Source organism: Vigna unguiculata, chromosome 6, assembly GCF_037176805.1.
Source record: "Vigna unguiculata cultivar grain cowpea cultivar isolate G323 ecotype 2 chromosome 6, ASM3717680v1, whole genome shotgun sequence".
NCBI lineage: Eukaryota > Viridiplantae > Streptophyta > Magnoliopsida > Fabales > Fabaceae > Vigna > Vigna unguiculata.
In genome coordinates this window covers 31,808,909-31,823,943 of record NC_140797.1, presented here as the reverse complement: position 1 = coordinate 31,823,943, position 15,035 = coordinate 31,808,909, and the positions used below count along the sequence as shown (strand labels likewise).

Below are 15,035 nucleotides of genomic sequence, written 5' to 3'. Positions count from 1 at the left end.
AAGAAAAATCAAATCTAATCCAAAATAAGAACAAAAGAAACCTCAAGTAAACACAATTAGTCTAGAAAAATACTAACAAATGGAGACTCATCACACTCCCACACTTAGACTTTTGCACTCATAGACAAATAACAATGAAAAACTATACAAACTTTTTATTGATTTTTAGAAACTGTACAAACTGTACAAACTATCCAAACTGAAAAGAAACATAAATCGAAACAGTGAGCACAACAAATGTAAACTTTGTGAAAACAGTGAAAAGCTATAACTAAAACTGTGACAGCCAAACTGTGAAGAAAACAATGGAAAGCTGTGAAATTGTGAGAAAAATAGTGAGCAGAGAAAAATTTCATCCATCAAAGTTTTAAGAGCTAAAACCAGTCAAGAGCATGTTTCAAACATCAAAGTCAAGAAGAATTTGACTCAAATCAGGCCATGGATCAAAAATAATAATCTCTTCAGGAAGTGTATCACTCATTCTCAAATGTTTAAGGTTAGTGTTAACACACATCACATCATGAATACAAGCATTACCATATGCTTGAAAAGCCTCTAATTTCCACCACTTGAAAAAAATACAACTCAAGATCAAAAGGACTTATATGGCTTGCAATGTGGTCAAAGTGAAGGTAGGGTACAAGAAAGGATCAAGGCTAAAACCAGAGAGAAGTAAGGAAACAATAGGGAAAAGATTGGAAGTATAAGTGCAAGGTTCTGTTTCAATCAAGAATTATCAATCATCCCACACTTCACACTTTTCTTTCACATTTTATTTTTCAATTTTCTTTCTTCTCTCTGTTTTTCTCTTTTCAAATTCAGCACAGACCACAAATATATTCAGATTTTCAGATTTTTCTCTTTTTCATTCTTACTACTTTCCAAACTTTTTCAGTGCATCATAAAATTCAGAATTGACTCAGCACATTTCCCACACTTGGAACTTCACAATACTTTCCCAAAACAATTCCAAAGCCCCTCACATCTCAAAGGTTGGGTCAAATATAATTTTTCAGGTCCAGGGCTTGTAATGAGTTAAAAATCATCAAGAAAAGGCTAAAAAGGCTCAAAATAGGTGCAACAGAAAAATAGTGCAAGGTAGGCTGTTTGTTTGGCTAAGTAGCTTCATAACAAAAATGGCCTAGATCATCTCAAGAGTGCATCTTAAAGCAAGTGTATCAAAAATAGTCAATGCAAGTTCTGGAACATTTATAAAACATGAGTGAATCACACGAGAAAGAAATAAGCTCAAGTCTCTCACAAAGGTCAATTGTTATTAAAACTGATCCACCATCCAATTTTCATGAAAAACTGCCCAAATTCAATGAATCAGCATGTCAATCAAGTTTAAGACCTCTAAATAAGAATGATGAATAATAGCTTTTTATTCAATGAAAAAAATATGAAAACAGCAAAACTATCAAAACAGTTCAGAAAAAAAAAATAGAACAGCAAAAGGAACTACCTTAAAACAGCAAACTCAAAAAAATCAGTGAAAGAAAAAACTAGTTTAAATCAGCAAAAACAATAGCTACTTAAAAAAAAAAACAGCAAACCAAATGTTTAAACTAAATAAAACAGCAGAAAAAATTGAAAACAGCAAGACAAAGAAAATTAGAACAGCAGCTGTTGGAATAGGAAACAGAAACAACAACCTAGAAGAACTAAAACAGAAAACAGAATCGGTATTCTTAAAACAGCAAATAACTAAATTCAGTAGAGTTTAAAAGCAACAAACTAAAACTCTCAAGGAAAACCGGAAAATGCAATGAATGAAATCAGAAACAACAAACAGAAATGAGCTCAAATATAAAATGAAAACCAAAGAATAACTATCAATCAGCAAAAGAGAAATAAAACCTCCCACCACCCTTGAGCCAAACATTGTCCTCAATGTGAGAAAGAACAGAAAAAAAAAAAAGATGTTTCCAGTGTGCTGATGAATCAAATCCCTTCTGCTGCTCTCCTCCTCCAACACAGGTTTCATGAATGTTGTTCCATCTAAATCCAAAAATTGTCTCGACAGGTCTACTTGAAGGCTTTGTGCTGGAAACTTCATCTTTAATTTCCATTGCACCATGAGGAGTAACATTTGGCTGAGAACAGAAACATATTGAAAACTGCAGCAGTAAACAGTGAAATAGATTGAAACAACAAAATGAACTATGCTGTGAGAAATGACTAACTATATGCAATGCATGGAAAAAAAATTATGCGATTTTTATATGAATTCTATGGAATGTCCTATGAATATTAGTAAGAAAGAGGATGCAAAATATGTACTCACAAAAAGCAGAAACAAATCAATACAGTAGAAAAGAAATGGGTGAAACACCAAGTGGAATGTTCTACATATCAAAGTATAAAAAAAAAAAGATCTAAAACATAGGGTCTAGAAAACACCATATACAGAGAAATGGGTGAAACACTAAATGGAATGTTCTACATATCAAAGTATAAAAAAAAAAGGATCTAAAATATAGGGTCTAGAAAACACCATATACAGCTAGTTTGAATCTCTATTTACAGCTAGAAAATACCACAAAAAAGTTTTAGAATTTTCTAAATAGTATAGGTAAGTGAAATAAATTTCTGAAATCTAGTAACATGGGGCAAAAATACTAAGAAAATAGAAAAGATATAGTAGATGGTAGAATTTTGAAAATTTGAGACCTCAAACTCCTTTGGAAGTTGGCCAGCCGAATTGAAACACAACTTCCGGCCATTCTACAGTTCAACACATTTTGAGCTGCGATCATTTCAAGCTTTTACACCACCAAATTTTGGCAAAACAGAATCTACGACTAATATGCGGAATGCAAAGACTCTACAAACAAATATACACTAATAGAAGTCAGCACAAAGAAAATTGACTCAAAAATCAATTTCTGCCTATTTTTAGTAAATTTTGCAAAATAGTACTAGTAGTCAAAAGTGATATGGGCTAAAGCTAAAATGGGGTGGCTAAGCTGAAATGATATTGTGGTTGGGAAGAACTGGACAGTGGCTGGAACCGTGAAATTAAAATGCAAACAGTGACTGGCAGCAGAAACACAAATGCAATGCATGTAAATTGGACAGAAACTAGAAACAACATTTGAGAGTGAATGCAGTGAATGGCCAGGCACAGCAGAATCGAAAATGCAGTGATAAGCTAAAATGCAGTGAAAATAAAACTAAAATGAAGTGACTGAAACTGTGAAACAACAAATGAGAATGAACTATACTAATTCCTAATTCAAGACACGAAAAAAAAAGAAGAAAAAAACACATCAGGTTCAGAAACAAAAATAAGTAAACGCGAAAATTCAAGAACAAGAGAATATCAGAACTCAAGTCTAAAAACAGAAACTGATATGGCCTAAAAGCTACAAACTAGTACTAACTCTGAAAAATAACAAAACCCGCAAATGTAACTAAGGAAAACTTAATTGAGCTAAACTAATGAATATGAAAGAAAACTAGACTAAACTAAATTCTATCTAATAAGCTCATATTAACACATATTTGGAATAACAGAATTTTTATTTTTGAAAAAATCAAATCTAATCTAAAATAAGAAAATAATTAGTCTAGAAAAATATTAACAAATGGAAATTCATCAGTCACCAGTAATCACCACATGAACAAAACCCATCTTTAAAGTGATGAAAACGGTTAGAATCCCTCACAATAATTTCCCTTTCAGTAATTTTGGATATGTACTTGGTAGCATTGTGGCAATCACCACAAACACGCAAGTTTTTAAATATCCTAATGGGACTTTTTGGTGGGGTGCTGATAAGTCCAAATGCAATGGCCAACCTCTCACTGTGACTTGTCAAAATTTGCTCTTTCTCATCCTCCTCAACGTCTTGTAGGACAAAACTATAGTCTGGAACATAACCGAGGCTTTTCATTTTAGCATTCAAAACCCTTATTTCATTGTATATCTCTGTACATTGTGGATGAGTTTGGTTCCCTGCATAAAAGACTTCAACTACACTCCCTACTACAACAGAGCTCCATCCAGGAGTTTTCCTCAATCCTCTATCTTTGGCTAAGGATCTTACTTTAACTGCTCCTTCCCATTTCCCAACATTTGCATAGATATTTGACAGCAAAACATAATAGCCAACGTTCTCTGAATCAACTTCCAACAAGCGATCTAAAGCAAAAGTACCCAATTCAGCATTTCCATGTATTCTACAAGCAGCAAGGAGAGTACCCCAAATGGATGCATCTGCTTGTATGGGCATATTGTTTACTAAATTATATGCCTTCTCCAAATACCCAGCTCTGCCAAACAAATCCACCATGCAGCCATAATGTTTCAAATTGGGCTTGACCCCACAATCTTTCTGCATCAAATCAAAGCACCATTGACCCTCATCAACTAAACCTGAATGGCTACAAGCCGACAACAATGATACAAAAGTAATATGGTCAGCCTTTACCCCTTCAGCTTGCATATCCTTGAAAAGTTGCACAGCTTCTTTTCCATGTCCGTGAATCCCGAGAGAAGATATTATTGCATTCCAAGGGACTGAAGTTTCCCGGGGAATTTCATAAAATAGGGACATTGCATCCTCTAACTTCCCACATTCCCCATACATGTCAATTAGGCAGGTAGCCACAAATACATCCAAGTAAAGAGAATTCTTGATTAGCCTCCCATGAATTTTCATTCCTTGTTGCAAAGCTCCAATATGGGAATATGCTGGGAGAATGCTCACCCATGTTCCTTGGTTGGGGATTATCGCTCTACATTCTCCCATCGTGTTGTAAGCATCAATTGCCTCACTTGCAAGACCATTTTGAGCATAACCTGTGATCAAAGTGTTCCATGAAATTACATCTCTTCTAGGAAGCTGTTCGAAAACTGCAAGTGCACAATCTATCAAACCCAATTTGGCATACATATTCACAAGAGCATTACCAATAACAACATCTTCCTCAAGCCAACCACGCCTCACAACAAATCCATGAACAGTCCTGCCAATCCTCAAATCACTTAACTGAACAAAAATTGAGATCAAACTCACAACTGTCAATAAGTCAGGTCCCATTGCCACAAACTGCATCTCTCTAAAGAAACCAAGTGCAGTAACTGGATCATCATTCTGCTCATATGCAGCTATTATAGAATTCCAAGACACCACATCTCTCACCTTCATGCCATCAAAAATCCTCTGTGCATCCTGCAGCCTACCAAACTTCGAATACATATTAACCAAAGCATTGCAAACAAAAACATCACTTTCCAACCCATGCTTTATCACGTACAAATGAACCAACATCCCACAAACAACATCATTCACTTGCGCACAAACAGGAAGCACACTAGCCACCGTAACTGTATCCATCTTCACCCCTTCAACCTTCATCCTACCCAAAACACCCAACGCCCTGGTTGCTTTCCCATTCTGAAGAAACCCCGAAATCATCGCGTTCCAAGACCCTATATCCCGTACGAGCATATCATCAAATACCTTGTGGGCAACATCCACAGCACTAAACCTTGAATACAGATGGATCAAGGAAGCAGCCACATACACATCATGCTCAAAACCCATCTTCAAAACCCAGCAATGCATCTTCTCCCCATCAACCACACTCATGCACGCCTTCAACACTGGGGGGAAAGTGTAAAAGTCAGGTCTTACACCAGAATTAGATAACAACTTACTGGCACAATCCATAGCATCACGGTATCTCCCGCACCGAACATAAGCAGCCACCATTGAGTTCCATGTGAAAATGTTCTTCCTCTGAATGTGCTTAAAAGTGTTGCGAGACAATGAGAGGTCCCCAAGAGTGGCATACAAAGTAACAAGCTGGGTGAACAAAACGACATTTTGAGCCTTACCCAACACCGTAAGAAGCGCGTGAAGCTGCTTGGCAGTACCAATCTCGGTGCAAGAATGGAATACAACGTTGATCTTGTTCTCACGGTCATGTGATACCTGTTGGAAAGAAACTGTTGCTGATGAAAAAATGTGGTGAATCCACCGTTGCAATGGGAACACCGTGGAAATTGGCCTGAAATAGCGAGTTGGCAACGATTTGCGAAGAGAAAGCATGGAACATTGGGTGATTCACTATGCAAACGCTTAATTCACCTACATGTGTACGGACAAAATGGCAACACCCCATATATGTTTTTCTTTTACCAAATCAGAACCATATTAAACCATTCGGTAAATTCAAAATATTTTAAGAAATTAGGTGAGTTGTGATTGGGATAAAGAGTACTCGCTTTTTAAACACAAATTTAAATCAAAACATTAAATTTTTATTTTTTGTGTTTTTTAAAATTATTTGTAAAGATAAGATTAAATATGTTTTGGTCTCTTAATTTTCAGTGAATGTTACAATTAGTCTAGTTCGAAACTTTAGATCAATTTAGTTATTCATTTTTTGAAATACGTGAATTTAGTCTTTTTAATCAAATTTTGTTCTTAAATTTATTTGACATCATTAATACAATGATAAAAGTGTTTACCAATTTAATTGAATGAGGATGTGTTCAAAAGACATCTTGAGAAAACTCATTACACCTACTTTAATTAATATAAGTATCACGTCCCAACAAAAACATTAATTGTTGCAATTCAATTTTGCATTATCTCACTGATCTCTTGTTTGAATATCTAACCTTGTATAATTTCTTGATCATTGCCACATTATTGTCATTTTTTTTCTTTTAATGTCACTAATATGTTAGCCGACTTCACTAGACTTTTGGTCATGTCAATAACCATGGACTACTATTCAATTTTAATCTACCAACATACGGGGGACCAACTAATGTATCATACAATTCATGATTATGGCTACCACATAATACCTTCAAAACCCAACCTCCTCCATTTTGATTCGGTTTACCACACAATTTAAAGGGACAATTACACTTTCTTGTTCCAATTATACTCACATTTGTTTGTATTTTTTATACTTGCCTCCTCTTTCACAGCCTAACAACACATAAGTATTCATTCTCTATTGTCCATCTTTTTAAGTCGAACTTTAAAATTACTATTACAAAACTAATACCAAGGTCAACTCTACACACCCATTCAATTAAATCATCTTGAGTCCCAAATACATGCACATATAAATTGCAATATTAGTACATTTCATGTCACTACTGTTTCAAACACACAAATTAATTTCAACTAACCTCATCAATTGTAAACGGCAAAAGACAATCCTCTCCAACTAATTCATCTTTATTTTCTCGATACTTTGTTATATTGTACTCTTATCTTAGACAATTGATTTGCCACATTCAATATATTTCTCCAATGATCCATTTATGTAAAGTTAGTTTGAAATAACAATAAATTTCACTTAACACACACAAACAACATAATACATATATTGAATTGTATAATCTGGCATGTAAATATGCATAACATATTATATAATCTGACATGTAAATATGCATTACAGATTGTCTATTTTGATATGCAGATTTACATTTTGGACTGTACAATCCTGTATGTATGTTTACATACCAGATTGTACAACAATTCCATACTTACATGTCAATTAATGTTATAGACGGTATAATCCAGTATGTGAAAATACATTATACATCCTACAATTCGCAATCTCAACTCAGTTCACTTTTTGATTTTGTAATTTGGTCTTTATAAAATTATCATTTATTACTTATGGATTATGTAATTCGTAACATTTATGGATTACAAAATTTGAAATTATAATGATAAAAGAAGTTTAATGACCAATCACCTCCGCACACACCAACTGCCTACCAAACAACACCCAAAATCAGTAACCACATGAAACTCGCACCATCACATGTGCAAGATGAACTCAACAATGAATACCACCTGCCTAAAACCCTAATTATTCATCATATTCTCGTATTGTATATCTTAGGAGTAGGAGTATTTTTGGAATTTTAAAAAATATAGTGGGTGCAAGAAGAAAATATTGTAGTATAAGAAGGAATGACCTTCTTTTCACATCCTTTTTCCAATGGGCTGAAAAGCCTAACATATTTTCTACCTACAATTACCTCATTTTCTTTTCACACCCCTCCTTCATTGAGCCAACAAGCCCAACACATTTTCTACATACACCTTTCTCATTTTCTTTTCACAATTCTTTTCCAACGGGCTAACAAGTCTAACATGTTTTATACTTACACTTCATTCATTTTATTTTCACACCCTTTCCAATGTACTAACAAACCCAACATGTTTTCTACCTACACCTCTATTGTTTTCTTTTCACACCCTTTTTCAATGGGCTAACTAGCCCAACATGTTTTTACATTGATTAAGCCCTCCATTTTATTTCAACACCCTTTTTCAATGGGCCAACTAGCCCGTGTTGTTACATTAATTATACAATCCACCTCACTTTTACACCCTATTTTAAAGAGCTAATTAGCCCAACACGTTTTTACACTAATTGCACCATCTTATTTTTTTCCCACACCTCTATTTCATGTGATTACTTTTAAATAGTAAATACAGACTCTATTGTGCTTGTATATACGTATTTTTTAAATATGAATGATATTATATTAGTAAATGATAATAGTGTAATATTATTAAATTAATATATAAAAGAATGATAATAGTGTAATTTTATTAAGTTAATATATAAAATAAATGTATATTTATTAAAAGTAAAATGAAATGAATAGAGAAAATAATTGTTGATAAATAAAAAAAAAGGAAAAAAACATAAACCGTTTTATACAAAATAGGTAAAAATTTAATAAATAATTATATTGTAAAGGGTATAATTGGTATTATGAAATGTGAACACAAAAGATGGAATCCTCATAAGCGTTGTCGCGCCTGTGTATACGTATTTTTTAAATATAAATGATAGTATCTTAGTAGGTGATAATAGTGTAATGTTATTAAGTTCATATATAAAATAAATTTATATTTATTAAAAATGAAGTGAAATGTTAAAAATAAAGTGAAATGAATAGAAAAATTAATTGTTGATGAATAAAAGAAAAGAAAAAAAGAAAAACAATTTTATAGAAAATAGGTAAAAATAACCATTAATTTTACAAAATTTAATAAATAATTATATTATAAAGGGTATAATTGATATTATGAAATATGGACACAAAAGAGAGAATATCTTCATATATTGTTATAAATAATAATATTTATAATATCCATATATATATATATATTGTTATAGATTAATTGCATTTCTTTATGGATCACATTGTCAATATATTGATTGCATTTGAATTCTTCTTTATAAAATGTGTTTTACACTTTATATTAGAGCATTTGTTCTAGTATTGCTTTATAATCACATTGTTAATACATTCTTTCTTTTCTTTTTCCGTATTGCTTTATAAACTAAGGGAAAAATTAAATGAAAAAAAAAGTATTTTCTTTAAGATGATCTTAATAATTATGATCTTCAATCTTTAATAAAAAATATATTATTATTTTTTCTTTATATTTAATCTTTGAATACTGAAATTCAACGTAGTTTTCATTACGGAACAAACAATAACAATGAAAATAATTTAACACAATTATTCTCCAAAACTTATTAAAGAACCCTTCTTTAAATTTGTCTTAGATCTCATAATAAATATTGTTCAGACTTATGAAAGATGAGAACTAAAGAAACCCTACATCAACAGATAAAAAAATGACGAAATTAGAAAGAGAGAATATGAAAAATAAGTGAAAGAATTAAAACAAAATAAAGAATTACATGTAAGTTAAATTACATATACGACAAAACATATAGAGTGAAACTTTGTTTCCTATTATATTATATTATATTCAAATTCTGCTGAGTGATATGCACTCACATAGAAAAATGGTTAAAAAAAAGATGAAATCTATATATGAAAGAACATATTGGTTTAGATTTTTTTTTTTATCTCTTTTTAATTTTTGTATCTTTTATATTCATTGCTAACTTTTTTCACTTTCTATTATTAGAAAAATGTTCACAGAGACTGAAAGTGTTATTATTGTATAATTATAATTTTTTAATTTAAAACAATTATCACTGTTTATTATAATTTTACTTTGATAGAAGTTTAGAAGAATTGTTGTTATATGATTATATATATAATTATAACAAAATAAAATTGATAAAAAAATATATTTATAATTATTTTTTATCTTTACCACCTTTTATAATTTTAATATGATTTTTAAAAATACTTTTAATTAATTTAATTATAATAATTAGTTTTTGAATTATAATTTCCTTTTTTATCTATAACAATATAAAAAGGATTTTTTTTTTATCCACTTTTCAAATTACCGATTTTACCTTTTAAATATAATAATTTATTAAATTTTGAAAAATTGACAGTTATTTTTATAAATTTTTTATAAAATCGGATGTATCTACTTCTTCTCTTCTTTTTTATTTATTAATAATTATTCTTTTATCTGTTCTGATATATAATAATTATTCTTTTATCTATTATGACATATTTTACTTTATTTTTAATAAATATAATATTACATATATTTAAAAAATATATACACATGCGCTATTTACGTTAATTATATAATGAATTCATATACATCGCAAGCATATTTATTATACATTAAATGTATTCTCTCATTGTAAAGTGGAAAAAGATTTTTTTGACTAACTTTATTCGAAAAAGATTTAACAAAGTTCACATATTACCATTTATTTGGATTAATAATTTTTTTAAATAATTTATTATGATTTGGAAAGAGAAAAAGAATATTTTGTGAAAATTTTGTCAGAAATTTGTTACCAAAAATTGTCAAAATATCAAAATTAGTTGTCATCAACCTGTTAACAAAATTGACATTAAAAATTAAACAAATCAAATAATTAAACAAAAATGACATTAAAAAAATCTAACAAATCAAATCATTAGACAAAACTGACGTTAATAATCAAACAAATCATTCAAATTAGATTGATTATCCAAAAAAAAGATAAAGTAAACATCGAATCAAATTTAGTTATTTTCTTTCTTTCTTTCTTTAATTTTGACAGAGAAAGGTTAAAGTAAAAAAGAAAATAGGCCACCCCATTATTATTTATTGCAGTGGCCAATCTTTCAACAATTCCACATTGAGAGTGTCTTCTGGCGCATGTTAGCATTTTCGGCTACCAGAAAAAGCATTGCGCGTGGGACTCACGCGCCTGAGTCTTCCTCATCGTGCAACCTTTGTTGTTACTCCCCTCCTACTATCCAGCTCCACCCTCCAGGATTGCGTTCCTTCTTTTGGATCGTCTTTAGTTTCGATCGAATTTGTAAGTACATCGAAAAATTCTTGATCCGCGTTTCAATTAATCGAGTTTCTGTTTTGATTATCTGAGTTATCTATTTTCGATTTTTTTTTTGTTTACTTTTTAATTGATAGACTTTTTGGGTTTTTGAATTTCACATTTGGTGGATTTAAATTGGGATTTAAATCGGGAATTAGGGTATTGTGGGATTCGTGTGTTAAATAAGTAGTTTTTTTAAAACAAGGTGAATAACCTTATAGATCTTCTGTTTTTTATATCATGAATTTAATATGATCAAGTTCAATTTTTGTAGTTGTTTTTTCACTGAATAGATTTGATAAATTTTACTGTGTCTTTTTTTTCTTCCTGAGGTGGTTGGTGTAGCATGAATCATGATTGTTACTTGCATATACTGTCAATTTAAAGATTCTTAAACTGCCACTAATAACAAAAAGGGGATCTTTGGTATAGTGGTTTTCTAAATATTATTATACCTACAATTTGTGATTGCAAGTGAATGTGATCTAATTCAATTTTGTGATTGTTGTTGCTGTTGTGGTTGATTTTGGCTACTAATTCATGCACTGCGTAAGAAAGGTGATATTTTAGTAATAAGAATCCTCTTGGCTATGACAGCTTGATGATTAACTGAGAACTATAAGAGTTATTTCTGATGAATTTAGTCACTTTGATGGTTGGTTAGTATTTTTAATCGAATTTTATTGTTGTGTTGATTTCTTGATGATCAGTGGCGTTATGATGAGAAGAAGTGATCAAATTTGTGCCCCTAAGATACCAACTCTGGTTGACCTTTGCGTTCAGACAGTGATAGATAATGTAAGGTACCTTGGCGATGTTGGTCATGTTGATCAGCATCTGCTTGAGCGAATCTTGCCACACTGCACTGTTGACCAGTTGATGCATGTGGAAAAGTCCACAAAGGTAAGATGGGCTCTGTTTGTTGTTTTTGTTGACTGTCAATGAAATTTGAACAAGAATGAAATGGTTATCTAATATACTTGATGTGCTTATTGCAGGGAAGAGATCTCAGCCCTATAACTGATAAGTTGTGGAAGAGGTTTTTTGAAAAGCAGTTTGGCATAAATTCCACCAATGAAGTGATGAAGAGGATGAAAGAAAAGAAAGTGTCATTTAAATGGAGTCAGTTGTACGAGGTAACTTTTTTATATTTGCTTTGCTGTTTTTGTTTTCAGGCTTGGATTGTTTAAATGAAAGAGAAGAACTATATATAAAACTTCTGTTTATTAGCTATTCCTGTCTATGGTTATTAGTTCTGTTGGACTCAATTCGGTGAATTATCCTCTTAGATTTCATATTTTACAATGGGCATGGTATCAATATCTAAAGGTGTGGAGTAATTAATCTCTCTTCCAATTCTATGCACAGGCAAAAGGAAAGGAAATGGCCCAGGTTGAGAATGAAGCATTTGATCGAATCAAGCAACTGTATAAAAAAGTAGATGCAAGTATGATCCTATTCCCTGTTTTTCTTAATGTATTTTTGGTTGTGGGAGGGGCTTGTCTAAGTTTAACTGACTTTTCTTCTTTGTTTAGGATGAATGTACTTTGCTGTCTTTATTTTCACTTATAATAAACATGATTTATTGATGTAAGAAAATACTAATAGATCTATTAATTACTGATTTCATAAAATTAGTGTTACATTTTACACCGTGGATCAATGTAGCAATTCTTGGATGGTTATATTTCTTGTGACATGTTTGGTTTCAAGTAGTTACCACCAAGTATTGGATCTCTGCAGGAAAACAGAGCAGGCAAGTAAGGCCATGCACTATAGTTCCACCTTCAAGTAAAAGAAGATTTTGGGGAGGTAACCCTTTAATTTCCTCATCTTTTTTTCCTTAGTTCACTCCAACTACTGCACTTTTGTCAAGTACATTTTGAATTTGATCAAGTTTTAGCTTTCATTTATTATTTCATGGTTTTGATGATCTGTTGTAGATAATGGACCTGGATATAATGTGTCAAATGTGAAGAGCAACATAATGAAGAAGGCGAAGATAGAATTTATGAAGAGGTAATATTTTTCTTTACAATTATTTTATGCTTCCAAGGATAAGTCCAACCCATAATTCCATCTATAGCTAAGAAAGTGATTTCATTCAGTCATTCATCATCCATAAACTTCTCCTGTGTAATTTCATCCCTAGGTTGGAAACATTTGCTTAGAAATTTTCAACGTGATACTTAGAAATTTCCCAATGCCACTTAAATATATCGAGTCAACTGTGGTAAAACATTAAAAAAAAAGGAAAGCATTTTCCATTTTATAATTAAGTTTAATACAGTTTTGTCTGCTATAATTTTGTCTTGTGATTATGCATCATGAAACTTATAAACTCAACTGAATATTGATTTCAATTATATATATATACAGTCAAGAGGTAAAGAATATTGCAGCAATGAAGAAAAATTGTATCCAGAGGCGTCAAAGGTGCATATAACATCATTTCTTTCTTTCATTGAAACTATTTCTTGTTATTCACCTTTGTCCATCGATTTTGGTTTATAAGATTGAATTTAATTTACCTTTTCTTTTTCTTTTTCATGTTCTCTTTTCATTAACAGTTATCATCTTGTTTCTCTGTATCATGCAGTTCACCAAGTGTCACAAAAAACAGAAACATTTCTGGATTTGGTTCATCTTCCAAGGATACTAAATCTACAAAAGGATATTTTAAGGACAGCCCTAAGGATAGAAATGTCTTGCATTAATTTGCTTTTCAAGTGTAACATTTATCTTGATGATAAGAAAAATGGCTTCTGCTAAGCAATTCTACTCTTGTTTTCATTTAAGTTCATTTGTGCATGGTAATTATTGTAGTATAGTGCCCAATTCTCTTATTTCACTAAGAAGCATTCTCATTCTATATAATTCCCAATTCTCCACTATTTTTTTCTTCTCAACTTGTTATGTGTGCTTGTTTGAATCCATCCAAAAATGATGGATGCCCATCTCTATTTTACTGTCAATTTACTTTGTTATTATAAAAGTATCTATAAAATAGTATACTTATGTAAAAGTAAGATAAAAACAATTGAAACAAAAATCATATGCCGAATCAACAAAGTTTGAAATTTTAATCAAGCAACTTTAATTTTGTGGTAATTAAATAAAAAAAAACTAAAATTTAAATAACTTGAGTTTTTCACCAGTCAAATGAGAGGAAGAAAGAAATTTTCTTTTCGAAATATTGGCTCACTAAATCAATGTAAAATTGAAATGTATCCATTAACATAAAGATGGACCATTCAGCACCATACTTAAAAGAATAGCATATTCACAAAGACTGGAACATTTTCATACCACAGTCACGTTTGAGTTTATCATGCAACTACGTTTTCACTTAAATAAAAGGGAAAAAATGTATTTTACTGTTTTTATTCTTTTATGTTGAAAGAATGATGTCTTTTTCATTTCTGTAATGTCTAAGAACTAAAGATATTGTGTCAATCAATTCACAACATAATAAAAGACAAATAAGTTTTTTAAAAAATATGATAAACATTGCATACCATTTTCATTAAACAAAATAGAGTTTATCCTTGGTAATGTATGTGCAATTTCAATCAGACAACCATTATCCATTAGTCCAATATGCATTTTGCACCAGTGTATTTAATTTCACTAAGTATATATATATATATATATATATATATATATATATATATATATATATATATATATATATATATATATATATATATATATATGTTTGAACAGATGAAAAAGTTTGACAAAGAATCACAAATACTAAG

At 30.9% G+C, this 15,035-nt stretch overlaps 2 protein-coding genes across 3 annotated transcripts; one reads left to right on the top strand and one right to left on the bottom strand.

Annotated features, from left to right (window-relative positions):
* Positions 1 to 3,467: 3,467 nt before the first annotated feature.
* Positions 3,468 to 6,136, bottom strand: EMB2758 (Tetratricopeptide repeat (TPR)-like superfamily protein). Its single transcript, XM_028077520.2, has one exon. It carries the CDS (start codon positions 6,060 to 6,062, stop codon positions 3,606 to 3,608), a length of 2,457 nt encoding a protein of 818 aa, XP_027933321.2. The 5' UTR covers positions 6,063 to 6,136; the 3' UTR covers positions 3,468 to 3,605.
* Positions 6,137 to 11,049: 4,913 nt separating this feature from the next.
* Positions 11,050 to 14,183, top strand: LOC114186966 (transcription elongation factor B polypeptide). Of its 2 annotated transcripts, XM_028075053.2 has the most exons (8): positions 11,050 to 11,259; positions 11,985 to 12,177; positions 12,273 to 12,410; positions 12,643 to 12,721; positions 13,018 to 13,086; positions 13,218 to 13,293; positions 13,654 to 13,710; positions 13,874 to 14,183. In XM_028075053.2, exons 2-8 carry the CDS (start codon positions 11,992 to 11,994, stop codon positions 13,989 to 13,991), a joined length of 723 nt encoding a protein of 240 aa, XP_027930854.1. In that variant the 5' UTR covers positions 11,050 to 11,259; positions 11,985 to 11,991; the 3' UTR covers positions 13,992 to 14,183. The 2 variants fall into 2 exon arrangements, with proteins under 2 accessions (XP_027930854.1, XP_085530556.1); XM_085674430.1 differs by lacking the exon at positions 11,050 to 11,259 and having other exon boundaries at positions 11,977 to 12,177.
* The last annotated feature ends 852 nt before the right edge of the window (positions 14,184 to 15,035 follow it).

Bases quoted from the DNA above. Each gene is read 5' to 3' on its own strand.
- LOC114186966 (XM_085674430.1), top strand. From the start codon at position 11,977: ATGATCAGTGGCGTTATGATGAGAAGAAGTGATCAAATTTGTGCCCCT. The intron at 12,178-12,272 runs GTAAGATGGGCT...TGCTTATTGCAG, and splicing joins ATGTGGAAAAGTCCACAAAG to GGAAGAGATCTCAGCCCTAT. The intron at 13,711-13,873 runs GTGCATATAACA...TGTATCATGCAG, and splicing joins TGTATCCAGAGGCGTCAAAG to TTCACCAAGTGTCACAAAAA.
- EMB2758 (XM_028077520.2), bottom strand. From the start codon at position 6,062: ATGCTTTCTCTTCGCAAATCGTTGCCAACTCGCTATTTCAGGCCAATT.